At 46.6% G+C, this 27,443-nt stretch overlaps 1 protein-coding gene across 1 annotated transcript; it reads right to left on the bottom strand.

Moving 5' to 3' along the window:
* Positions 1–27,032, bottom strand: TRIM35 (tripartite motif containing 35). Its single transcript, XM_050802511.1, has 6 exons — positions 26,519–27,032; positions 14,141–14,236; positions 9,416–9,646; positions 5,173–5,195; positions 4,180–4,298; positions 1–3,159 (listed from the first exon to the last, which is right to left on the bottom strand). Exons 1-6 carry the CDS (start codon positions 26,951–26,953, stop codon positions 2,582–2,584), a joined length of 1,482 nt encoding a protein of 493 aa, XP_050658468.1. The 5' UTR covers positions 26,954–27,032; the 3' UTR covers positions 1–2,581.
* Between the last annotated feature and the right edge of the window lie 411 nt (positions 27,033–27,443).

Raw genomic sequence — 27,443 nt, 5'->3', positions numbered from 1 at the left:
TCAAAATTAAAAGCTTTAGTATTTCAAAGGACATCATCAAGGAAATGAAACAGTTCACAGAGAAAAATTTTATAATCATATACCAGTTAAAGGAACTTGTGCTAGGCTATAAAAGGACTCTTACAACTCAATAATAAAAAGACAAATAACCCAATTAAAAAAGGAGCAAGTGATCTAAAGATAGTTGTCCTAAGAACATATGCAAATGGCCAATAAGCTCATGAAAAGATGCTCAATATCATTCGCCATCAGGGAAATGCAAACCAAAATCACAATGAGATGCCACATCACCCCTACTAGGACGGCTAAAGATGGATAATAAAAAGCACTGAGGCATGTGGAGTAATCAGAACCCTCATGCCCTGTTGACGGGATATAAAATTGTGTCGCCACACTGGAAAACAGCTTGGGAGTCCCTCAAGGGTTAAACAGTTTCCACATGATCCAGCAAATCTGCTCCCAGGCAGATACCAAAGAGAAATGAAAACATATGTCCACACAAAAACTTGTACACAAGTGTTCCTAGCAGCATTATGTATAACAGTCAAGAAGTAGAAACAACCCAAATGTCCACCAATCGATGCATGATACATAAAATGTAGTACTATCATTCCATACAATGGAATATTGGCCGACGAAAAAATAAAGTTGAACACATGCTACAACGTGGATGAACTTTGCTTATAAGAACGTTGAAAAGAAAATGCCAAAAGAAAAATGAGTTTTAGCTCAAATACATTTTTTAAGAGGCCTAGCCTGCTCAAGTTATCCTGTTTAAAAAACAAAAAAACAAAAAACTCTTCCCCTATCTAGAGTGAAAATAAAAAACATTTTTAAAATTTTAATATAACGAATGAAGTAATTTCAGGTCAAGTTTATTATATAGAAATTATATTAATGGGTGTGATAAATACTTTAGAGGAGTGTCACACTCTCAGACACTTTGGCTCCCAAAGGGCTTGGAGTTTTTGTGAGGCTGAGCATCTTCCAACCAGGTGCATGCGCTGGTTTGCCAACATCCTCACCACACCCAACCCAGCCCCTTCACACACTGGCATTGCCTACCTGGGCCCTCCTTGTGGCTGTAAGTTTTATGTAACCAGTGTACACAATATACTTATAACCAACTAATAGACATGAGTCATGATTTGTTTAAAATGTCAGTTTTTGTGAACTGGAGGGGATGGGCAGAAAGTGGGATGCTGAGTCCTTGGTCAGGAATGTGACCCAGATTTTAACACTGCTCCTAGGAAAAAAAATATTTCCTTTTATGATGCCACTTCCTGGGACATAGTGAGTTGACGATTAAAAACTCTCTTCAGAGATGTGGGAGAAAAAACAAGCCTAGGGAAAAGTCTGCAGGCACGGTGGAGGAAGCAATTCAGGATGAAATCGCAAGTGGTAGAGCAAGCATGACCAGGCTGAAGTCAGCAGACTGAAGAGGGCAGCGAGGCCCAGTCTCCTCTTCCCTCTCCCACAGCGTTTAGGGCCATGTCCACGGCGCCACCCCTCTCCTTTCTTCCCAACCGAAAAGGGTGCCCTCTTTCCTTCCTTTCTGCCGACGCTGATGAGAATTAACCAGAGGAATTTCCTCCACAGCGACTACTAAGTGCTCTGGAACCCTGGGTTCAGAAGAAACTGTGCAAGAACAGATCAATAAGAGCTGATCTGATGGGGACGGGGTATACAGCTGTATTAACCATGGGGATGGTTAATACAGAGGCCCTGCATTAACTGTATTTCCTGTACTCTTGATGCTCTGATATCTGGGGCCTCGCTGACCTGGACAGACTGCTCCTCCCAGGCTAGCCAATCCCCTAATCGCTGGAGATAGCAAGCATCCAGCTGAGCACACACCTTTCCTACGGAAACCAACTAATCCGGAGGGATGGCGCCAGCTGCCTCCTTCACATGACTCTCCCAGGGCTGTCACACCCCAGGCCAACATTCACCTGTCCTGACTATCCTGGGGCCAGGTATCAGACAAAAAGACCAGCCCCTACGCTGAGAGCCACTGAAATTACTCAAGTCAGCTACCCCTAAACCTGTCTCCCCTGCTTACTCTGCCTTGCCCACTTCCTCCTGAGAAAACCAGAGGAAGTCTCCTGCCCACCTGTTCCCCTCCCTCCTTCCTCCCTCTGACCCACCCTGGGGCTTTCCTATGCGGCCCCTCCTCTTGGAACCATAAGTAACAAACTCTCCTTTCCATGGCAGTCCCCGCCTCATCCAATAGCTTTACCACACCTGGATGAGATGGCTTACAACAGGCCCATTCTAGAAGTAAACATTATTCCCAGAAATCCTGGAATGGGGATTCAGAAAATTCACATTGTGGAGGTGCCACGACTCGGGAGAGCCTGGCCAGTGAGGTGCCACCCAGATAGCTCCTGACTGTGGACAGAGAAGGGACTAAACATGGAGAGAGGCGCAGCCTAGAGTCACGGAAAAGGACCAGGCGGGACAGGAAGAAGAGCCTGGCAAGGAGGTGGGGGCACAGCAGTGCCCAAGCAATGTGGGCATTAGGAAGAGGGCAGAAAGAAAACAGTGCCGTGGCACAAGACCTGGGCAGCCCCAGGCCGACTCAGCCGTCCAGTTCTTCCTTGATGCTGATGTGCAGGGGGCAGATGCGCAAAGGCTCTGGAGGCCCAGCTCCCCGTGCACCCCCCAGGTAGAAGTAGGGGCGCACCTCCCCAAAGCGCGCGTGGAAGGTGTACAGGTGGCAGTGGCGCTCAGCGTCATAGAAAGACAGCTCGCCCTCCTCGCACTCCAGCTCCACACGCAGGCGGCGTGGGATGGCCAGGACCAGGGGCGACGTGGCTGGGTCCGAGGTCACGCAGTGGTCCCCCTCCACGCCCTGCGTGCGGCAGACGTACCAGAAGCCCGAGCGTGTGTCGTGGTAGCAGCTGTGTGAGTGGCCCTCAGCGCCCGAGTCCTGGCGCACACGCACCACGCCCACCCGCCAGCTCTGCAGCCCCCCCAGGGCCACCTCCCAGGCGTGCGAGCCCTGAGAGAAGACACGGGAGCCCAGCAGGCAGGGCGCCGAGGAGAAGCGTTCCGGGTTCTCCACCTGCACGCGGTAGCCGTGGTTGGTGACGCTGGTGAGGTCGTCAGACACGGAGAGCCAGCCGGCTGCGGTGTTGGGGTCAAAGCTGAAGGGTACTGCGAGCAGGGGCAGAAATGGGGAATCAGCAAACCTGAGGTCCCTTAGGCCACAAGTGGATATCTCTAGCCCCACAAACCAACCACTGTGTCCCACCTGGCCCCAAGTCCATGCAAGGAGCGGCCCAGGGCTGGAGCAGTGGCAGGGGTTGGGCTGTATCCCCCAGAAGATATGTGGCAGTCCCAACCCCTGGTACCTCAGAGTGTGACCTTATTTGGGAGTGGGGTGGTTATACATGTGTTAGTAAGACTGGAGGAGGGTCCCCAATCCAATATGACCTGTGTCCTTATAATAAAGAGGAGACAGACACAGACACACAGGGGGAAATGCTGTGTGATGGCAGAGGTGGGGATCAAAGTGCTGAGGGGGAGCCAGTAAGGCCAAGAATGGCCAGGAGGCAGCAGGAGACGGAAGAGGCAATGAAGACTCCCCTCTTCAGGCTTCAGAGGGGCCTGGCCCTGCCGACATCTGGATTTTGGATTTCTAGCCTCCAGAACTGTGAGAGAATCGACTTCTCTCAATCTCCAGTTTGGGTCCTTTGTTATGGCAGCCACAGGAACTCATACAGGCAGAGACTCAACATTCACACGACCCAGGGATGTTAGGACAGCATGGCCCATTCCCTGAGTCAGTGATATTCCTCCCTGTAAAACCAGGACACTGTGGCTCGTGTGGGCTGCAGTCGCCTTGGGAGAGGCGATCCCGGACGGAGGAGGTCTTTTATCATACAAAATACAGTTCTGAATAGACAAGGAAGCCAGTTTCCCTCTCTGAAGAGGGGACCAAGTGTCAAGGTCCTGAGAGAAGGCATTCTACGAGGAGGGTTGGAGGTGTTGGGCAGAGTGGAGAAGACCAGGGTACGGGAACTCGCCTGCAAGGGCCTGGCAGGGGGATCACCTGAGAGAGGAGGGGACCTCTGAGAGGAGGTGGGAGGTGGGCAGAGACCAGCCCTGGTGCCTCTTTGCTAACATAAAGGGCTTCCACCCATGCTTGGGACACCTGCCTGCACCCCCGCTCACCAGATTCCACAGATGCAAGCATCTTCTTCCAGACGCGGTACTGCAGGGAGCCCAGGTACTTGCAGACATCAATAAGCATGCCAGGCTGGACTGGCTCTGGCTCCATGGTGCAGAAGAGTCTGGAAAAGTACAATGGGGTATGGCAGGCAGGGCCAGAGTCATGCATCCTGGGCCAAACTGGGCCAACTGGAAACCAGCAACAGGACTCATTCCCTTCCCTCAGGCCCAAGTTTCCTGGCCACCTTCCCCAGGACAAGACTAGACTGGGCTATGATGGGAGATGGGCCAAGGCCAACAGGGCTGCTACCTCCCTTCAGAATTCAGTCCGAGGGCTCACCCTGCCCCAGGAGAAATACAAACAGGAGGTTCTGTAACATGGCTGCCATCCTTGCAGGCAGAAATCACACTTACACATCCGGCTCGCGGGATGTCTGAGTTGGAAGGGACCCTAAGGATGCTCTAGTCCAACGGTCCCAAGGTGTCCTCCAGCCTTTGCTTGCACACTGCCAGTGGGAAGTGAGCACAGGGAACTCACTCCCTCCAAAAGCACTCTCTTCCATCTTTGGATAGCTCTGACTGGGACACAGCTCTTCCTCATTCATCCCTGTGAACCCAACAACCATCAACACAAACCACTGTGGCCTAAGGCTCTCAGAGGGAGGGGGCTGGCCAAGAAACAAGCCTGACATTGACTGGCCCCGAGAAACGCGAGCCATGTACAGGACGGTGTTCTCCTTCCCTGCACGGCAGGCGGGGACCCTCCACGCTCAGGAGAACAACACTGCCCCAGAGCCAACTGGAACTGGATGCTGTGAGAGGGCTCTCTCCACCTGGCCATTGTCCACCACTCCCTCTCAAAACCAGGGCACAGTAGCTCATGTGGGCTGGTGCACCCAGCTGGCTGTTACCTGCTTGCCCCGGGGCCACTGGAGTTTGCACCCCTGGTATTTCTGCCCACTCCTGCCCTCCCCTCCACCCGCTTTGGCAACTTACCGGCGTTTTCGGCTCTTGTGTTTCTGAAAAAAATGAAAATAAAAAAATAACAACACAGAGACACAGATATAGAGGAAATATATACGTTTCTGACCTCAAAAGGAGTCATGCATTCCATGGATCATAAGTCTTAATATTGTCAAGATGTTAACAATAACATCTCTGCTATGATTTGGACATATTATCCGAAAGTTCATGTGTTGAACACTGAATCCCCAATGCAACTGTGTTGGGAGGTAGGGCCTAAAAAGAGGTGACTGGGTCATGAGGGCAGAGCCCTCACAAATGGATTACTGTCATTACTGTGAAGTGGTTTAGTTATAACTGCGTTGCTATAAAACAATGAGCAACTACTGTGTCTTGCACTCATTTCCTCCTTCTGCCATGAGATGGCCCACACCAAATGCCAGCGCCATCATGTTCCTGGACTTCCTGGCCTCACCCAGAACAATGAACTGAATAAACTTGGACTGTTTTATAATTTACCCAGTCTGTGATATTTTGTCATAGCAACAGAAAACATACTAAGACACTCCTTAAGTTGATCTACTGACTCAGTGTAATCCGTTATCCTAGCTGGCTTCTTTGCAGAAACTAAAAAACTGATCCTAAAATTCACACAAAATTTCGAGGGACCCAGAACAGCCAAAACCATCTTGAAAAAGAAGAACATTGGAAGACTCATAATCCCCAATTTCAAGACTTACTACAAATCAACAGTAATCAAGATATGTGGTGCTAATATAAAAACAGGCGTTGGGATCAATGGAATAGAATTGAAAGTCCAGAAATAAACCCTCATATTTACCATCAATCATTTACAAGAGTGCCAAGATGATTTAATGGAGGAATAAATAGTCCTTCCAACAAACGGTACTGGGAAAACTGTATGTTGACATGCAAAACAAAAAAGAAAAAAAAGAAGTTGGACTAACCCTTACTATACCATATACAAAAAATAACTCAAAATGCATCAAAGACCTACCTGTAGAGTTAAAACCGATAAAGAACTTGCATCTAGACTATATAAAGAACTCTTACAACTCAACAATAAAAAGACAATCCACGTTAAAAATGGGCAAAGGATCTGAATAGACATTTGTCCAAGGAAGATGTACTAATGATCAAAAAGCCCATGAAAAGATGTTCCAGGTCATTAGCCATCAGGGAAATGATGACATGCAATACACAAGGAGATACCACTTCACACCTACAAGGATAGCTATAATTTTTAAAAAACAAATTTTGGCAAAAATGTGGAGAAACTGGAATCCACATACACTCCTGACGGGAATATAAAATGATACAGCTGCTCTGGATAATGGCCTGGCAGTTCTTCCAATAGTTAAACCTGGAGTTACCATATGATCCAGCAAATCTACTCCCAGACGTATTTCCAAGAAAAATGAAAATATGTCCACATAAAAGTTGCTACCTGAATGTTTACAGCCATATTATTCATAATAGCCAAAATAGAAACAACCCAAATGACCACTGTCTTAGTTCATTTTGTGCTGCTGTAACAAAATACCACAGACTGGGTAATTTATAAACAATAGTTTATTTCACTCGTGGTTCTGAAGCTGGGAAGTCCAAGAGCAAGGCACTGGCTTCTGATGAGAGCCCTCACGCTGTGTCATCCCATGGCAGAAGGAAGAAGGGCAAGAGACCACACATAAGACCAAGAGCAAGCAAGCAAGAGGGGCCCAAATTCACTTTTATAACAAGCCCACTCTCTCAATAACTAACCCACTCTGCCAGGAACAACATTAACCCATTCATGAGGGCTCTCAGGACCCAATCACTTCTTATTAGGCTCCACCTCCCAACACGGTTGCATTGGGGATTAAATTTGCAACACATAAATTTTGGGGAACATATTTAAACCACAGCAACCACCAACTGATAAATCAATAAATAAAATGTAATATAGCCATGTGCGACATAACGATGTTTCAGTCAACAAGGAACCACATATATGACTCTGGTCCCATGAGATTACATCACCATATTTTTACTGTACTTTTTCTATGTTTAGATACACAAATACTTAACAGTGGGCTCTAGTTGCCTATAGTATTCAGTACAGCAACATGCTACACAGGTTTGTAACCTAGGAGCAAAAGGCTATTCCATATAACCTAGGTGTGCAGTAGGCTACACCATGTAGGTTTATGTAAACACACTCCATGACATTTGCATAATGAAAAAATTGCCTAATAACACATTTCTCAGAACATATCCCCATCACCAAGCAATGCATGATTGTATATCTATGCCATGGAATATTATTCGGCCATAAAAAGGAATGAAGTACTGATAGATGCTACAACACGAATGATGTTTCAAAATATGCCGACTGAAAGAAGGCAGTCACAAAAGGTTACATGTTATATAATTCCATGCATTTGAAATGTCTAGAATAGGTAAATCTATATAGATAGTATGTAGATTAGTGGTTGCCAGGGGCTGCTAATTCTAGTAATTACCACTCTGTTAGACTCAATTTAGGTAACAGTTTTTATGTGGGAGGAGGAACTGGGGAGTGACAGCTAAAGCAGGGCTGCTTTTGGAGGCATGAAATGTTCTAAAATTGTCGTGATGGTTGCACAACTCTGTATATACTAAAAATCACTGAGTGGTATATTTTAAATGGGTGAATTGTTTAGCATGTAAATTATATCTCAATAAAGTTGCTAATAAAAAATAAAAAGGAGTCACAAACCAAAATCATCCCTGAAAGCACTCTGGGTACTGGGCAAGACAATACTCCCAGTTCCCTAAACAGAATCCACGAGACACACAGCTTTTAGATCCCACGAAATGGTTTTTCTATCTTTTTTTTTTCTCCTTCATTTTTCTTTTTAGAGACAGCTCTGAACACAGAATGATTTCATAATCAGGGACATTTTAGAGACAGAAGGCTTCATGGTTCGAGGCTCTGAGTGAGGTGGAGAACTCCTAAAGGTCCCACCCAGGAGGTGACACTGCCTGAACAGATAACCGTCCCTGTCACCTCCCACTCCGCTCTACAGCAACACCCCTTCCACAGCAGTCAGCTGTTTTCCGGGGACAGGAGACACCTCACCACCCTGGCCAGTTTACAGAGCAGCTTTCAAGCCCAGAAATTTCCCTGCGGGAAATTTGTAAGGACCGATGGCTCATGGAGAGGAAATATATCAATAAAAGGAAGAAAAAATGAATAATACTGTTCTTTAAAAGAGAGAACAGAATCATCTTTTTCTTAAGAAGACAGAAAGCCAAGGCATCATATTTAAATAAAAAATTTAAATAATTGAATGATTTTAAAAGAATTCATTTTATTAAAAGGTAGAGACAGGCCGGGCGCGGTGGCTCACGCCTGTAATCCCAGCACTTTGGGAGGCCGAGGCGGGTGGATCACGAGGTCAGGAGATCGAGACCATCCTCGGTGATGGTGAAACCCAGTCTCTACTAAAAATACAAAAAAAAAAAAAAATTAGCTGGGTGTGGTGGTGCGTGCCTGTAGTCCCAGCTACTCGGAGGCTGAGGCAGGGGAATGGCAGGAACCCGGGAGGCGGAGCTTGCAGTGAGCCGAGATGGTGCCACTGCACTCCAGCCTGGGCGACAGAGTGAGACTCTGTATCAAAAACAAAAAAACAAAACAAAACAAAACAAAAAGGTAGAGACAGGAAAAAAATGAGAGTAGGAGAGAGGGCAAGAGAAAGGAGGAAAGAAGAGACAGGAGCTGGGCACAGTGGAGCGCCAGCAGTCCAACTACCTGGGAGGCCAAGGTGAAAGCATCACTTGAAGCCAGGGATTCAAGACCAGCTTGGGCAACACAGTGAGACCCCCTCACCCCCAGCTGACTGTTAATACATGAAAAACTTAGCTGGGCATGGTGGCTCGTGCCTGTAGTCCCAGCTACTCAGGAGGCTAAGGAGAGAGGATCACTTGAGCCCATGAGTTTGAGCTTACACTGAGCTATAATCACCCACTGTACTCCAGCCTGGGTGACAGAGCAAGACCCTGTCTCTAAAAAAAAAGAAGAGAGAGGAAGAAATAAGAGGGTTTCAAGGAACTCCGCCCTGATAAGTCTTTTTAGCTTTATGACACAAGCAGAGCAGGTCACTTGTGAGCTCTTCCAGGCCAGTACCCAGGAAGCTCCAGGAAGATGAGGTTGGCCAGGGCTGGTGGGCTGTGGCTCCCAGCTGGTGCCGGAACATCTGGTCCTGTCACTGAATCCAGACGCTGAGCTCCTTACCATGAGAAAAGAAACGTCGTCCTCCTTCATCTCCATCTGCAGCCGCTCAATCTCATGTGCCAGCACCTCTGTCTCCTCTGTGAGCTGCTTCATCTTCTCGTCGGCCAGAAGCTGCTTCTGCCTTGTCTCTTCGGCCATGGCATCCAGAATGGCCTGCTCCTCCACTCTCAAGAACTCGCGAAGCTTATCAAACTCCTGCCGGATCCGGCCTTCCAGCCATGCAGCCTCCACCTACGGCAGAGAGCGGGAGGGAGTCAGGGGTCAGATACGGAGGGAACCTCCATAGCCCAGCAACTTTCCCATTTTTAGCAAAGGAACTTTATGTTCAAAGAAATCATGTATAGAACTCCTATAGATAAAATATCAACATAATAGTTTATAAGCATCAACATAATAGTTTATAAGCACACATTTCTAAGTTCAGATTTCAAATGGGAAAGTCCAACAACCTAATAATAGGTTGTTTTGATAGGGTTTTTTTTAAAAATAAAATCACAGCTTATAGATTGCAACTGTAGTACTATAATCTCATCTACATACAATGTTCAGTTCCTTCTTTAGGTTGCACCATAACAAGGAAGTCCTGAATCATAGAAATGAATGGCTGCAAATAGTAATGATTTTTTCTAAAGTATTTGCCTTCCAATCTTAGGACTTAAAATTTGTCTGATCCAGAGGCTTTACCAAAGGAGCAGTAGGAAGTATTTATTTTAAAATAATCATTAAAATAATATACACACTCCTAATCATAACCACAAAAGGTTTTTTTTTTCCTCTTTTTTTTTTTTTTTTTTTTGAGACTGAGTCTCGCTCTTTCACCTAGGCTGGAGTGCAGTGGTGTGATCTTGACTCACTGCAACCTCTGCCTCCTGGGTTCAAGCAATTCTCCCTGCCTCAGCCTCCCAAGTAGCTGGGACTACAGGTGTGTGCCACCACACCTGGCAAAGTTTTGTATTTTTCAGCAGAGACGGGGTTTCGCCATATTGGTCAGGCTGGTCTCAAACTCCTGACTTAAGGTGATCCGCCCGCCTCGGCCTCCCAAAGTGCTGGGATTACAGGCGTAAGCCACCGTGCCTGTCCTCACAAAAAGTTTTTTCAAAGGGAAGAGGAAACCATAAATGTAATTAAAGAAAAAGCAAATAAATATTTCTCAGCTTGGAATAAGAAAGACATTCCTTGGCGCAGTACAAAACTGAGAAGCCTCGAAGAAAGAATGAGATAACTGAATACATAGAAAAATAAGAGGTGTGTATGGCAAGAGACTATTCATAAAGTTAAAGACAAAAATATAATTCCATGACAACTGTTAGAAAAACCATTCAAAATGTGTGCTGTGGCAATGGTAGGTTAGTAATCTCATCTTTGGACTGAAAGTTAAATATTGATGTTCCTCAACGTATGATGGGGTTACATCCCAATAAGCCCATCATAAATTGAAAAACGGTTAAGTCAAAGCAATGAATACACCTAAACTACTAAAAACATCATAGGTTAGCCTAGCCTACTTTATTTATTTATTTATTTATTTATTTATTTATGAGACAGAGTCTTGCTCTGTCGCCCAGACTGGAGTGCAGTGGCACGATCTCGGCTCATTGCAAGCTCCGCCTCCTGGATTCACGCCATTCTCCTGCATCAGTCTCCCAAGTAGCTGGGACTACAGGTGCCCGCCACCACGCCCAGCTAATTTTTTGTACCTTTTTAGTAGAGACGGGGTTTCACCATGTTAGCCAGGATGGTCTCGATCTCCTGACCTCGTGATCTGCCTGCCTCAGCCTCCCAAACTGCTGGGATTACAGGTGTGAGCCACTGCACCCGGCCTAGTCTAGCCTACCTTAAACGTGCCCAGGACACTCACATTAGCCTACAGTTGGGCAGAATCATCCAACACAAAGCCTACGTCATAACAAAGCACTGAGTGTCTCATGTAATTTATTGAATACTGTACTGAAGGGGAAAAACGAATGGTTGTATGAGTACTCAAAGTACAGTTTCTACTGAATGCACATTGCCTGTGTACCATGGTAAAGTCAAAAAATCATAAGCCAGGGACTGTTTGTATGTTTATAGCTCTGAAAATGTAACAAAAGGATTCACTGAAAAAGTAAAAATGGCCAAAAAAATTGAAAATGACCCACTGAAAAAGAAATGACAAACAGGAAGTATATTTGCAACATTTATGACTAATGGCTATTATTCTTAATGTACAAAGCACTCTTACAAATCCACTGAGAGAAAAGACAAATATTCCAAGGGAAAAAAAGAATGTGAATTAGCGTTCACAGAAGAAACATAAATGGCCGTTATGCTTGTGAAAACGTGTACAGACTTACCAATAATCAAAGAAATGCAAATGAGGACAAACAGCACAGCTAACCCATCAGACTGAAAAGACTGATGTCTGCGTTGGAGAGAGTAGAATCCAGGGTGATTCTCTTTTTTTTTTACATTTAAGTTCCAGGATACATGTGCAGGATGTGCAGGTTTGCTACATTGGTAAATGTGCACCATGATGGTCTGCTGCACCTGTCAACCCATCACCTAGGTATTAACCCCCGCATGCATTAGCTATTTATCTTAACGCTTTCCCTCTCCTCGATAATTCTTATCACACAGAAAAATCAAGAATAGAGCATGGCAGGAAAAACCAGCAAGTGCAAGGTCAACTCCTGCCCACTCACCGTGGGCAATGACGGCCTCACTGTAAAGGAATAAACACCAGAACTTTCACTTTTCTCATCGACTTGATAAACTGAATTTAACAGACAAAGTATTAATCAGGCTGGAATCCTAGGGGCTTCCCACGTGACCTCATTACCCTCAGCCTCAGCAAAAAGCTCAGGACTCCTACACTCCCTGGGTGGGCAGGCCGTACTGCCACATGGACAGACAGACACTCCCCAAGTATCCCCAACCCAGTCCTGGACAAGGCAAGCCAGTCATATAGCTTTAGCCACAAAAGGAAACCAAGTAAGAGAACAATGATGAAGCTACATGACTCCACGATGACTACTGGAAAAACAACTCAACAAACTCCAGCAACAGCAGGTTCGTACTTGCTATTTGGAGTTGGAATTTCAACATGTATTTATAGCTCTGACATCGGATGACAAAATAATCCACTGAAAAAGTGAAAACTCTCTCCCACCAGTTTGTCAGTCTATTAGACATCAGAAATGTTAACGACTTCTCTCTGTTGGGCACTTATATGCATTATTTTATCTGAATTTTTTTTTTTTTAATCCTAGTAAGAGGGAATTGCCCTCTTTTTAGAGGAGGGGATTAGCTTGGAGGGGGTTGAGGGATCCACTGGGGAACTGGGCTTAGGTTTGGAAATAGGTCTGCTTTGCGGTTACTGCCCTGGCGCCCGGTGTGTCACACAGTCCTTTCTTCCACTCTGTTCCACCAGCTCTGTGGCTCAGGGTAAACTCCACAGCCAGATGTTAATGAGGCCCTTTCCTGGGCCTAATCCTCAGCTTTGGACACATAGTGGAGGGGACCACAGGCTCCTGAGGACAGTGCCCAGCAAACCGGACCAGGCATGGCTCAGCTGTCGCTAACACGAGTCTAACAGAGTGGTAATTACTAGAGGCAGCCACCTCAGAAAGCCAAAGACCAGAGCCAAGATCAAAAGTCAGAAACAAGCCTGCCAATCCACACGGGACCTGGAGGAAGAGAGGGAGCCAGGCAGAACAACCGGAGTGGGCACAGAGGAAGCCCATTCATTCATTTGATTAAGTTATTGGTCACCTACTCACTTCACTCAATCAACAAACATTTTTATTGGTCATCTATTGTGTGCCAAGAACTCCTCTAGTTAATTGGCAATAGTGTGCCCTGTTTTCATTATATGCTGATGGGAAGGGATAAAAAGCAGATAGAAAACCAAAGGTAATTACAGGTAATGAAGTGTCATCAAGGAAATAAACCAGGTAAGTATACCATTGAGTAACAGAGGAGGGTGATCAGGAAAAGTTTCTTGAAGGGGACATCTGAGATTTTAATGGCAAAGATGCTGGGCTCACATTCTGGGGTGAAGACTTAGTTTGCTTAAGGGACAGAAAGAAGATGAGGCAGAGAAGTAAATGAGGTTGAGGATAGGCAGGGTCAGGCAATGGCCTTGGAGGCCATGGTAAGGAATCTGGGTGGTACCGAGGGTGACTGGAAGCCACTGGCAGTTTTAAGCAGAGGAGGGACACTGCTGGTGTGTTTTACTAAACGATCACCCCAGTCCGTGGAAAGCAGAATACAACAGAATGAAAGCACGAGGCACAGGCAGGAGGCCCAGTGAGAGATGATGGTGACCTGGACCAGAACATAGAGAGTTTGGCAGAAATAATGTACTTTAGAGGTGGGGGAATAGGATTGCTGATGGAGTGGATGTGGGAACTGAAAGAAAACAAGAAATTACATGAGTCCCAGGTCATCACTGAACGCACAGGTGGCGGTGGTACAATGCATATGCCACAGGGCAGATGGTGTTGGTAGCTTTTTAAGTCACTCCTGTGGCTGATGGCATGATCACACCTGGGTCTTTAGAGGAGCCAAGGCAGAGAAGCCACGGTCAGCATCCACGACGTGGCTGCACAGGACCATCACAGGTAAGGGAGCCCACCTCTACCCAGTGGGTTATGTGAGACAAAGTCAGGGCTGACGCAACTTCAATCCTCCCCCAACTGCCCTGAGTGGACCCAATCTCCCCACCCAGCCCCATCGTTCACTCACCTGATTGTGCTTGGCGATGGCCTCATAGGAGCGCCGCATGGCCCAGAAGGCCTTGGCCTTCTCCCGCAGCGCATGCTCCATGTTCCTGCACTTGGCCTGATGTGGGAATGAGAGGAAGACAGGTTAGGGCTGGAGGTTGGGCAGGGAGGACAGACACATCACATTTACAACTGGGACTCCACTTCAACACAAGTGTAACTCAAATGCATTTGCCGAACCCCAGCCATGCCAAGTGCTGTGGGCACAGATGGTTAAGTACAGTCCTGATCCTGAATCAGACATCTATGGGATAAAGGGCCCTCAGATATCCTCTAGTCCAGCCTGGTACGGACTGGGAGATGGGGCTGAGAAGTGATCTGCTCTCATGTTGGTCACAGCACCAGCTAGAAGAGTGTCCCATGAGGGCCAAAAGCTGGTTCATGCTGGGTCTGAATCCCTGAGCTGTGCAGACAACTGCAGACAGTGTGGTCACAGGTTCCCTTTGCAATTTCCTAAACTGAACGGGTCTGCAATCTCTAATGGGCAGTGACTGACAATGGGGGTGGAGCCGGTCATTTCCCATGGGGTTCAGTTACCTCCCATGAGGCCTTACCTCAACATGGCCCTCCATACCCCTCCCGCATCCTGACATTCTAACACTGCTTGGATCGCGTGGAATACTTCAATCAGCAAGCACAAATATTTTTCGTTTAGTAGTTTTTGTTTCTTAAACTTTAATGATTGTTTCTGATGTTCTTGGACGACCTGAAGAACCACGACAGTGTTTTATGTTGGATTCCTGCCTCTTGTATCTGAGACCTATCATTTTCTTTCCCTCTTTATCCTTTTCAATCTACATTCTCAGAAAGCGTCTGAAGTTTTTTCTTAAGAAAAATAATTCAAACAATTATAAATGGTTATCATGTATTCAGCACTTACTCTGTGCCAAGGACTATGCCAATTACTTGAGAATTTATGTCATTTAATCATTACTCCTCTCTAGTAGATAAGTTATATTACTGGCCCCATTTACAGATGAGAAAGTGAGGCACAGAAGGGAAATGACCAGCCCAAGGGCACACAGCTAGTACGTGGAAGAGTCAGGACGTGAACCTGGACAGCTGTGGAGGCAGCTGCTGAGACACCCAGTGAGCACCCAGTGATTCCTCCCTCCTGTGAGATGAGTGTTTCAAGGGGTGACTGGTTATGCAGCCATAAATTATACAGATGTGTCCCCCAAAACCTTATTCCCATCTGGACCTGATTTAGATGACAAATCTGGACTTCGGGCTGATGCTGTAAAGGGATGAGATGTTTGGGGAGCTTGGGAGAGGGCAAGTACATTTTGCATGTGGGAGGGACATGACTCCTTGTGGGCAAAGGGCAGATTCAGGCAGGCAGCCTCTAAAGTGGCCCCAGTGACCCTCACTTCCTGGTACTCATGCCCTTGTGAAATCCCCTCCCCTGTGGGCTAGTGACTTGCTTCTGACCAAAAGAATGTGGCAAGTGATACTAAGTCACCTCAGAGGTTAGGTGACAAAGGCTGTGCACACCCTGCCTTGCTCTCTCTAGCTTGCTCACTGGGATGGCAGCCAGCTGCCCATGTGGTCATCTGCCCTGGGAGTGACTGTTGGGGCAAGAAACTGAGAGTAGCTTCTGACCTACAGCCAGTGAGGGACTCATGCTCTCAGGCCAACAGCCAGTGAAGATCTGAATCCTGCCAACAGCTACACATGTGAGTGTAAATGAGGAGCCTGCCCTAGCTGAGCCTTCAGATGAGACCACAGCTCTGTACCTACAGCCCCTCATGACAGGCCTTGAGGCAGAGGCACCCAGAGCTAAGGCAGGCCCAATTCCTGACCCACAGAAACTCAAAGATAATAAATGTTTGTTTTAAGGCATGAAGTTTTGGGGCAATTTGCTAGGAAATAGAAAACTAGCCCATTGGCTAGAATTAGCCCACAGTACCCTGACTGCAGCCCCTCATGAGACACTTTGAGGCAGAGGCACCCAGAGCTAAGGCAAGCCCAATTCCTGACCCACAGAAACTCAAAGATAATAAATGTTTGTTTTAAGGTGTTAAGTTTTGGGGCAATTTACTAGGAAATAGAGAACTGGCCCATTGGTCCCACTCAGTAGCCCATTCCTTTAAGTTTTACAGTACAGAAAACAAAATGGTTACTGATTTCATTTCCTGCAGTTCTGTTTTATTTTCAACTCATTTCGATCTTCTCATCTTAAGTGAGAATATTTAAGATTTTTAAACATTGTTTTCTATAGTATATCATCTATAGTTTGCATGAATGCCCCCACGAAACCACTGAAATGTCATTCCAATGTTTTATTTTATAGAATGAGATTTTTGACACAAAATCATGTAAGAGTCCAAAAGGACAATTTGGTGATTTGCCAAATTAGTGTAAGTGACAGGAGTGAAGCAGCTGCCCATATGCATTACCCAGAGGTGTGCAGGCCCCAAAACAACACAGCCCAGCCCCTGCCCTTCAACCCTGGCCCTTAGGAAGTCATGGGACAATAAGGAATGGAAAGGGAATACTCCCTTGATCTTCTCAAACTTTTCAACCACTTAAGAGAGTTGTGGTTTCCTTCAGAAAAGACCAATCCTAAAATGGCCCTTCTCTGAGATGTCAGTTGATGAGACTAACCAACAATTATATTACTATTACTAGCAAGCAATTACTGTTGAGCATGTACTATACACAAGGCACTAAATTATGCACTTTACAAACATTCTACTTAATTCAATTATTTAATTTGAATTCTCCCTGTAAGGTAAGCACTGTGAGTCCAACTATACAGAGGATCAAGTTAGACCCAGAGGAGTAACCCTCCTGGGGACACATGTGAACTCGTTTCTCTGTAATATATTCCTGGGGATAAAACTGCTGGGCCACCAGATGTGTCTTCAACTTTAGTAGGTAATGCCAAATTGTTTTCCAAAGCAGTGGTACCAATTTTTACAGCAAGAGCAATGTTAATGGAAAATGTTTATTGACCACTTCGATGTTTATTTTTAAGTACTCGGTAAAGTACTGCCCATTTTTCCATTACGTTGCCTGCCATTTTCCTAACTGATGTGTGGGCATTTATTATATACACACAATGTATGTCCTTGATTAGTTAGAGGTGTAATGGGTATTTTCTACTTCATCATTTATCTTTCTTAATTGAAATATGGCCATATGTATTAGTCTTTTCCTTTAGGATTAGTACACTAATTTTAAGAAACACCTCCCTACACTGAGATCACAAAAACAATCATATTATTTTCTCAAAGCTTTATGGCTTTGTATTATTATTGTATAGCTCTGTATTATTTTCTCAAAGCTTTATAGCTTTCCTTTCACATTTAGGTCTGATGTGGATACCTGGAGTTTATTTTTGTACATGGTGTGCCCAGGTAGCTCATTGTCTCAGCACCGTTATTTAAAAAGACCATCTCTGCTCACTGGTCTGCAGAGCCACCTCTGTCTTAAATCAAACATACATCTGTTACTTGGTTCTCTCCATCTGTTTCTGTGGCCCATCTGTTTATCCTTGTGCCGATATTACACAGCCTTAATTTCTGTAGCTGTAACAAAGAGGATTTCTGATGGGTTTCTCTTCAAGAATGTCTGGGCAATTTTTGGCCCTTGGAGGGTCATATAAATTTTAGAATCTGTTTGTGAAGTTACACAAAAATAATCGTGTTGAGATTTAGATTAGTACGGTATTGTCTCTATAGATCAATTCGGGGAAAACTGAAAGGCTTAAATACTGACTCTACTAATCCACGAACATAATATATCTCACCAGTTACTTAATGTTCTTTGATATCTCTCAATGAAGTATATTTTTCCCTATCAGAGTTTTGCATATTTTTTGTTAATTTCTTCCTAGATATCTTATTTTTTATATTATTGTAAACATATTTTTAAATTAAAAAAAACACAAAAACCAAAACAGGGTCTCCCTCTGTCACCCAGGTTGCAGTGCAGTAGTGCAATCATAGCTCACTGCAGCCTCCTGTGCTCAAGTGATCCTCCCACCACCTCAGCCTCCCAAGTAGCTGGGACCACAAGCATGCACCACCACACCTGGCTAATTTGTTTTAATTTTTTGTAGAGCCAGAGCTATGTTGTGCAAGCTGGTCTCAAACTCCTAGGCTCAAACAATCCTCTGGCCTCAGCCTCCCAAAGTGCCGGGATTACAGGTGTGAACCTCCATCTATGTTTCATTTTCTATTTGCTAGTGATACATAGAAATACAACTGGTTTTGTATCTTGATTTTGGATTCAGCATTCGCCTAAACTTATTAATATCATGATTTAACTGTAGAATCTTTATTTTCTACACATAGAAATCTCAGTGCAAAAATACGCAACCCGTATTATCTACACGCCAGTTTTTCTTCCCTTCTTTCCAAACCTTACATCTTTTATTTATAATTCTTGCCTTAGTTCCTTGACAAGGCTATCCTGCACAAAACTGAATAGAGTTGGTCATAATGGGCATTCCTGTCTTTTTCTTGATGTCAATAAGAAAGCTTTCAATGTTTTGCCATTAAATGTGATATTCGCTGTTTTTTTGCTAGATATCCTTAATCAAAACTAATAAAATTCCTTCAATTCCTAGTTTCCTGCTTTTCTAATCACAAAAAGATGGTAAATTTTATCAAATGTTTTTTCACTGAGATAATTATATTAAGCAACACAGAATTAGGTTTCGTTTTCTTATCCAGTCATATCAACATTTTCATTTAACTGGAGCATTTAACACACAATTACCGATATGTTTGCATTTAAATCTGCCACCTTGTTCTGAGCTATTTGTCTTGCTTATTCTATTTTTCTTTTTCTTCCTTTCCTTTTTTAAAATTTACTACACATTTTTTTACTCCACTTTTCCCCTTCTGTGCATCTAGTAGTTAACCTAGGAAATATGACATGTAAGAAGTGTGAATTTGAATGCATCTAAACAATATTCTTTTGTTTGCTTTTGGTATTAATTTTAACCCTAAATATGCTTGGATTACAAATAGAACTACCACTCAAGGGACCTGCCTGTAGCCCAAGGAGCATATGAATGGGCAGTAGCAGGGGCCCAAGACAGATCTGAAACATCCCCCAGCCCCAAGCTCAAGAGAGCAAACAAGCCTTGATGTTAGCATCACGTTATAACATTGAAGGTTTTTTTTTTTTTTTTTTTTTTTTTTTTTTGGTTTGAGATGGAGTCTCGCTCTTGTTGCCCAGGCTAGAGTGCAATGGCGCGATCTCAGCTCACTGCAACCTCTGTCTCCCAGATTCAAGCAATTCTCTTGCCCCAGCCTCCCGAGTAGCTGGGATTACAGGCTACGCCCAGCTAATTTTTGTATTTTTAGTAGAGACAGGGTTTCACCAGGTTGGCCAGGCTGGTCTCGAACTCTTGGCCTCGGGTGATCCGCCCGCCTCGACCTCCCAAAGTGCTGGGGTTACAGGCGTAAGCCACCGCGCCTGGCCTACGTTAAAGATTATTTAGTTATAAACACACACAAAATAGGTTTTTATTCATACTAAAGGATCCAGAATGTGATCATATAGACTACATGATTTCCCAAAAATGACAAATTGATTCCTTAAGCATCAAATTTCAATTGCATATTGAATACTTTAATATGCTACCCACAATTTTCATTAACATGTTACCCACAGTTTTCATGAACAGGGCAGGTGCTCTGTGGTATAGCTGGAAGTAGGAAGGTAGGGGCAAGGGAAAGAATGAGTATCATTGTACAAGGTCTTCACAGCCCTTTTGCAAGTACTTACCAAAGTGTTAGAGTTGCATTTGAAACCAGCTCTGTCTGGTCCGAGCCAGGTTTTCTGTCCTGTGAGACTCTGTTGCTCTGCCTGTTGCTCTGCCTGGTTCCTACCTGCTTCCTCCAACTAACCCAACATCACCTTGAAAACTCGGCTCTAGTACCCCTCATTTCCTCCAGGAAGCCCCCTGATCTTGCCAGCTCTGGTTCCATTCTAGGGGCTCACAGCACCCTGGACACCTCTGTCTCCGCACTCACTACCCAGGGTAATAGCTTCTCTTTCCTGAGGGCAGGTCTTACTCTCCAGGTCCTCCCTACCTCGCACAGTGGTGCTCAGTACGCTTCTGCAGAAGGAATGCTTGCTCTGCAAAGTGAGAGACTTTGTTTTGTCCCCTGCATATCCAAGTCCCTGCATAAAGTAGATGTTCAGTTAACCACCTGCCCAGTCAATGAGTACATGGAATGCCTGTGTTTTTTCTGCTATACCACCGTGCCTCCTGGACTGAAGGTTAGGAGGGCTGGTTAGGAGCCTTGTCTTTGTCGCTACCCGCTGGTGAGTTGGTAAAAGTTCCTTCTCTCTTCAGCTATCAGGCTCCTCACCTTAAAAATGAAGGCAGAGAAGTTTCTACAGTCTCTCAAATTTCACCATTTGTTTTCACGCAGATTGATGCAGCAGCCAAGAGTTCTGGCACCTGGCCATCCAGGTTCAAATCCCAGCACCTCCACCTAGTAGCAGGTGATCTTGAACATGTTCCTTCACTTCTCTGCACCTCCATTTCCTCATCTGGATAAGAGGGATAAAAAATACTACCAAACTCAAAGGACTGCTGTGAGGACTCCACAAGTCAATACCTGTAAGATGCTTACACGAGGGTGGCTGGCACATGCTGTGCATTTGGCATAGCTTTTAAGTGCCACCTACATGCTAGGTAACCTAACTCTCCTGCTGGATATGGTCCACGTTTCTTAAATGAACAGCAAAAAATGCATGGAGGATAACTTGAGCTCATCCAAATTCCTTTCTTATGCAACTCCAACTCAGTCTCCCGGATCTGTCTTTCCCCTATGTGTTCAGACCTCGTTCCGAAGCAGGTGTCTGCCATGGGGCCCACTGCTGGAGGCCATCACTCAGGAGCCTCAGTGTGCAGAGTCTAGTGAGACACCCCCCACTGTCCCCATCTCCTAATATGACTGGGCACAGGCCTGGACAAGCAAGCAACGTCCTCTGGTGCAACCGAAGAGCTGGTAAGTCCTTGCCTAAAAGCTGGCGATCAGGATGGGGTGAGTGGTTAGGAAATGGGGAAAAGCATTGGAAGGGGGAAGACTTGGAATGTGGCTCAAGAGGTACCGAGAGGACTCTCAGGTTAGATCCAGCCAGATGGACTCTAAGATGTTGACCCCAGAAGGGGAGAGAGGGCTGGAGCTGGGACAGGGAGAGGCTGTGGCAAAGAGCGGTCATCATGCCAGTCCTGTGAGATGGATAACACAAGGTCTGGATAAGACAAGGGTCTGGACAAGGCAGCTCAGCACAGGGCTTCTGTTGAAGATGTAAGCTGGAGAGCACTGGACTGAGAGGCAGGAATCCTGAGTTCTGACCTTAGAACTTTATGTATGTATGTATGAGACGGGGTCTTGCACTGTTGCCCAGGCTGGAATGCAGTGGCCCAGTCATAGCTCACTGCAGCCTCGAATACCTGGCCTCAAGCAATCCTCCCATCTCAAACCCTCGAGTAGCTGGGACTACAGGTATGTGCCACCACACCCAGCTAATTTTCTTCTGCTTTGGTACAGGATCTTGAACTCCTGGCCTCAAGCAATCCTCCTGCTTCAGGCTCCCCAAGCACTGGGATTACAGGCATGAAACACAGTGGCCTTGATCCACCTCTCACTACTGAGATGTAACCATTTCCTCACAAGATGTAACCATTCCGTCACAATGGAATGACGAACAGTCTGTGTCTGAGGATATTTTCGTTTAATGGTAACCTAAACCGTCACAATGGAATGACGAACAGTCTGTGTCTGAGGATATTTTCGTTTAATGGTAACCTAAACCAATACTAAGACAATCCAACTCCAAGTCACAGAATAAACAGCGTTGACACATGCTTTCAGTTCACAACTTCAGCACCAGCATTTGTATTTTCTTTTTTACGAGACAAGAGTCTTGCTCTGTCGCCCAGGTTGGAGAGCAGTGGCATGATCTCAGCTCACTGCAACCTCCACCTCCCAGGTTCAAGCAATTCTCCTGCCTCAGCCTCCCAAGTAGCTGGGATTACAGGCACCCGCCACCATGCTGGGTTAATTTTTGCATTTTTAGTAGAGACGGGGTTTCATCATACTGGCCAGGCTGGTCTCGAACCCCATGACCTCATGATCCACCTGCCTCGGCCTCCCAAAGTGCTGGGATTACAGGCATGAGCCACCATGCCCGTCCACCATTCGTATTTTCTTAACAGCTTACTTGATATCAAGCCATACAACTTTCTTGTCCTGATAAAGAAAGAAGAGAAATACACATAGCAGGTAAAGAATGTGCCACACCCAAATGAAGGCCAATCTCGTAAGAAGAAAGCTCCAGAGCTCTTCAGAGAAATTTGGGTGGATTAAATAGTCACTTGGAACAGAGTAATGGGAGAATCAGAAGTATCTTGGCCAGGAGTAGAGATTTTGTTCCAGCAAAATAAAACTTTAGAATTAGTATTTTAAGTGGAATGTTATTGATTTTAGTTTTGTATTCAATCTGTTCACTTCCTTTGGTTTTATTGCTTATATGTGGCGTGAGCAAGTGCTATGTATACCAGGTTTGCGTTTGTATGCATGTAAGTAAAAAGATAATTTAACTCTCACTGCTGGACTATTTTTTCCTTTAAGAAGAATGTGTACTTGTTCAAGTTTGAGAAACACCGCACTAGGATTTCGGAAGGTTCTTCTAAGCACTGTTCCTTGCTATAGCTCTGCTGCAAGCATGATGCCAGATTCTCAAATTTCATCAGTCCTTCCATCATGTGCCACTGCACCTACGACAAAAATCCCAGCTCCTTAGCACGGCCCTCTGTGTCCTGCGGGATCTGTCCTGCACTCCCTCATCCCCACGTGAAACATCTCTCGGTCACTGCACACCCCAACGCTGTACCCCGCTCCCCAACCCCCGACATACACACTCCTGGCCGCCCCTCAATCAGCTCCTCTCAGCGAAATCACTTCCTTGGAGACTCGTTCCCACGCTCCACGAAACAAAAGCAGCCTCCCCCTTACAATCTCCCACCACATCCTGTACTGTCTTTCACAGGAACATTGAGCTGAAACTATGTAATTATTAGTGAGATGATACAACCATGCCCACGAAGGCAAGGTCTAGGACTGTCCTGCCCTGTACTGGACATGCAGTACTGGCACACAACCAGTACCTTCTGCCGTCCTGACAGTGGTCAACAGCCACTCAAACCCCTGACACACAGTCAGCTGCCCACACAAGTCTGAGATGAGAGAAACCTCTCTCAATGTCCAGGATCAGTGTGAACTGAACAAGGCTCCAGGTGATCTTTAGAGCTACTTGCTCTGTGACTCTGGACAAGTTTCTTATCCTCTCTATGATTCTATCATTGTCTATAAAATGAGGATAATAGCACCTAACTGTAGCAAGCTGAATAATTATTCCCCCCAGATGTCCCCATTGTAATCCCCAGAACCTGTGAATATGTTACCTTGTATGGCAAAAGGGACTGTGCGGACGATTAAATTAAGGATCTTGCTGTGGGGAGGTTATCCTGGATTACCTCGGTGGGCCCAATGTCATCAAAGAGTCCTTATGAGAGGGAGGTAGTAGAACTGGTCAAAGGCGGCAAAGTGACAACAGACGCAGAATGGAAAGACACACTTCAGAGCTGGAGGAAGGGGGCCTGTGTAAGCTGGAGAAGGCAAGGACAGAAATTCTCCCTGAGCTTCCAAAAGGACTGTAGCCCTATAGACACCTCGATTTTAGGACTTCCGACCTCCAGAACCATAAGAGAACAAACTTGTGCTATTCTAAACCACCACATTTGTGGCTGTGTATTACGACTGTAACAGAAAACTAACACAGGACCTGAAAATAAGTTTTTGTAAGCATTAAATTTGTTGACGTGTGAACGCTGAAAAGCATCTAGCACAGGGTGAGCACTGAAATGTGTCTGCTGGGATGATTTTGGCAAAGTAATCTTTTTCTAAAGCATACATCCCATCACAAACTCCCCCGTTTAGAATCTTTCAGGGCTCCCCACAGCACACAGCTGAAAACTCCCTCAGCGAGGCACACAGCTTCTTACCTAGTCCCTTCTTACCAAGTGGTGGGGGAATCTTCCCATACTGCTCCCTCACAACCACCTACATTGAATCACACAGAACTACATCTTGTCTATTGACTGTCTATGCCCCCTGCTCAAATGAGAATTCCATGAAGCTAAGAAGAGGCCACGGCACCCAACAGCCATCAGTACCCATTTGTCTAGTAAATGAGTGATTTGTACCCTGCATCAGGCTGACCACGCTTGGCTCTCATTCTTCTCAGATCCATTTGGGACTAGACTACTCAGCCCCTGACATCATCCTGAGTGTCCACTGACTTGACACCATCGTTCTTCTGTTAAAACCCCCAGCTGCTGTTCACAGCAAGGGTGAGCCACAGGCCTCCTGGATCCTCCTGCACTTCCATCCTCATTCTAACTACCCTGAAATTCCCTCAGTGCCTGGAAAGTCAGGCTTTCCCACTTCCAAATGTTGCTGCCTCTACCTGAAATACGCTCTTTCACCTGGCTGACACCTTCTCTTCCCTTGGGTGTCTGCTGGAAGCTCCTTGAGGCTGGAAATTGTCTATCTTGCCTCCTGCAGTATCCCTGGGACCCTGCAGTAGCAGGCATCTGCTGGTGCATGGCTCTCTGCTCTTTAATCCTAGCTTGGCCCCAACCTGGGGGCTCTGCCTGGATATTCTCAGCCTTGACCCCCGCCCATCTCCTGATCAGCACTTTGGCCAGCCAAATAGGGATCAGTCAAGACCTGAACCATGATCCCTGCTTGACCTGGGCCCCAGACCCCAGGCTGGCCAGCACTTATTCCAGCTGTCCCAAATCAGGATCTGCTACTTCTGCCAGTGGAAACAGGAAAAGCATTGACATGGACCCATGTTAAGCAAAAACGGTGACAGGAGTAAAAGGATTACTCACTGAGACATGCGTACTGACAGCATCCTTACATTCCCCTTCACTTTGTCAAATGCATATGGAGCAGTAACAGACTTCTGTATTTAAACAGGTATTGCAAAAAAAAAAAAAAAAAAAAAAAAAAGGCAGGGCTGCAGAGGGGCCCAGAGACCAGGCACTGGGGACTCGGGCAGCTCCTCCTCTCCAGTCCATGCAGCTTCGGGCCAGCTACCCAGTGTTCTCCCAACTGGGGCTATGACTCATGCATTAGCAGGTGATGAAATAAATTCAATATTTCACATGCTGGGTAATTTTTTAAAAGTAAAGTAACAGAGGCCAGGCGGAGTGGCTCACGCCTGTAATCCCAGTAGTTTGGGAGGCAGAGGTGGGCAGATCACTTGAGGCCAGGAGTTCCAGACCAGCCTGGCCAACATGGTGAAACCCTGTCTCTACTAGAAATTAAAAAAAAAAAAAAAAAGTGTTGGTATATGCCTGTAATCTCAGCTACTCAGGGGGCTGAGGCACCAGAATAGCTTGACCCCGGGAGGCGGAGGTTGCAGTGAGCTGAGAGCACGCCACTGCACTCTAGCCTGGGCGACAGAGGTCTCAAAAAAAAAAAAAAAAAAAGTGAAGTAACAGAAAATGCCAGAGTGCCATGGACATGTTCAGAAAACTTTTGTTTCAACTGATACATATGTTCTGGGTCACAAAGGAAAATGCACTGCTTCCTATGGGCTAAGATTAAATGTTTTGGAAAATGCTGACTTAGGCTAACCCTTATCTTCTGTTCATTTTTCCTTCCTATACCGAAGAATTCTCCATGTTAGTTTTGTCCTGTAAGTTGCTCCTGGGTTTATGTATAGCCACTAGAACTGTAGGTATGGAGATGCTGGCTTACAAACCAGAATAAGTCAGTCAGCCAGCCAGGGTCAGTGGCCTCTCCCCCAGATAATACAAACCGTGGGATCAGCTTGGCAAGTAGGTGACTGGTTTGGGGGAAATCTTAAGGTTCCACATCCCTGGCCAGGTCTGTGGCTCCTCCTCCACTTCTAAACTGAGTGTGCCAAGCTACAGGGCTCGTGGGCTGCACCCACTTCCGTGCCGCTTAAAGGGACCTGGGCCACACCCGGCTGGCACAAGGGATGCATGGCCCGGGCCCTTCAGAGGCAAATGTCTTGGGAACATCATGTAACCTCAGCTCTCACTTTCTGTTTGCATTCTCTTCTCCTAGCACGGACCCCTGGGCCGACCTTGAAGAAGCAGCCAGGCCCTGTAGGGAACCTGGGTCGGAGAGGTGGGGTCCTGCAAGCTGGGAGCGAGACGCGGGCACACTGGGCTCTGGCAGGCAGGACAAGCGGGAGCAGCAGAGCCAAGGGGTTCCGGGTTCCAGTCCCGGCTCGGCCGCCTCGTGCAAACCGCTGCTCTTACCCGAAAGTCGTGGGCAGTGTCCTTCACCGGCTGCACGCGGTGCCCCTGGTGTCGGGGGTCGGCCTGGCAGGAGCAGCACAGCAGCTCCTTGTCCTCCAGGCAGAAGAGGCTGAGCTGGCCGCGGTGCAGGCGGCAGACACGCGAGAAGCGGTAGCTGGTCCAGCGCGCGCCCTCGGCCTCCTCGCGCAGCAGCTTCTCCACAAGGTTGTTGAGGGTGTGGTTGGTGCGCAGGTCGGCGGGCGACGCGCGATCTTTGCACACCGGGCAGGTGGGCGACACCTGCACTTCCCAGCAGCGGCTCACGCACCCGCGGCAGAAGTTGTGGCCGCAGCGCAGAGTCACTGCGTCGCGGAAGGGGTCGTAGCAGACGGCGCAGAGCAACTCCTCCTTGAAGGAGCGGGAAGGCCCGGGAGACACGTCGGGGCTCCGCTCCATGGCACGAGCAGCCGGCTAGGGCTCCCGGAACTTTTGCTCCGGCCCCTCCCACCCTTCTGGCTGCCAGCGCCCGCAGCCCGAGTGCTGGGAATCGCCCAGTCCTTTCCCCTAGAACGCTGAGAGACAACGGCGCTGGCCAATCGTGCGGGGCGGGGGGGGAAGGCGAGGCGCCCGGAGGAGCCCCACCCACTTCCGGTGTGCACACGAAATCCTGGGAGAGCGGGATCGGCCTTGTGCCCGCAGTTCCCGCCTGCTCGGGTCCGGGCGGGTCCCTGGCCTGGGTAGCACGGAAGGGTCTCCCAGGCGGCGCGGTAGGTCTTCCGTGTCACTGGAAACCTACTTCCGGCTGGAAATGGGAAAAGGAGGCCGTTCCTTAACCAATCCCCGGGAACCTCAGGCCCGCGGCTGGGAGAAACCAGAGATCCCAACTTCCTGCTTCCGAAGTAGTGGCTGGGTCTTAAAGCACCGTGAGTGCAATTACCACTTAAGG

This window comes from Macaca thibetana, chromosome 8 (genome assembly GCF_024542745.1).
Source record: "Macaca thibetana thibetana isolate TM-01 chromosome 8, ASM2454274v1, whole genome shotgun sequence".
NCBI lineage: Eukaryota > Metazoa > Chordata > Mammalia > Primates > Cercopithecidae > Macaca > Macaca thibetana.
This window is presented reverse-complemented; position numbering and strand designations above follow the sequence as displayed.

Bases quoted from the DNA above. Each gene is read 5' to 3' on its own strand.
- TRIM35 (XM_050802511.1), bottom strand. From the start codon at position 26,953: ATGGAGCGGAGCCCCGACGTGTCTCCCGGGCCTTCCCGCTCCTTCAAG. The intron at 14,237-26,518 runs GTAAGAGCAGCG...TTCCCACATCAG, and splicing joins ACACTGCCCACGACTTTCGG to GCCAAGTGCAGGAACATGGA. The intron at 5,196-9,415 runs GTAAGGAGCTCA...CATTTTTTTCAG, and splicing joins ACGACGTTTCTTTTCTCATG to AAACACAAGAGCCGAAAACG.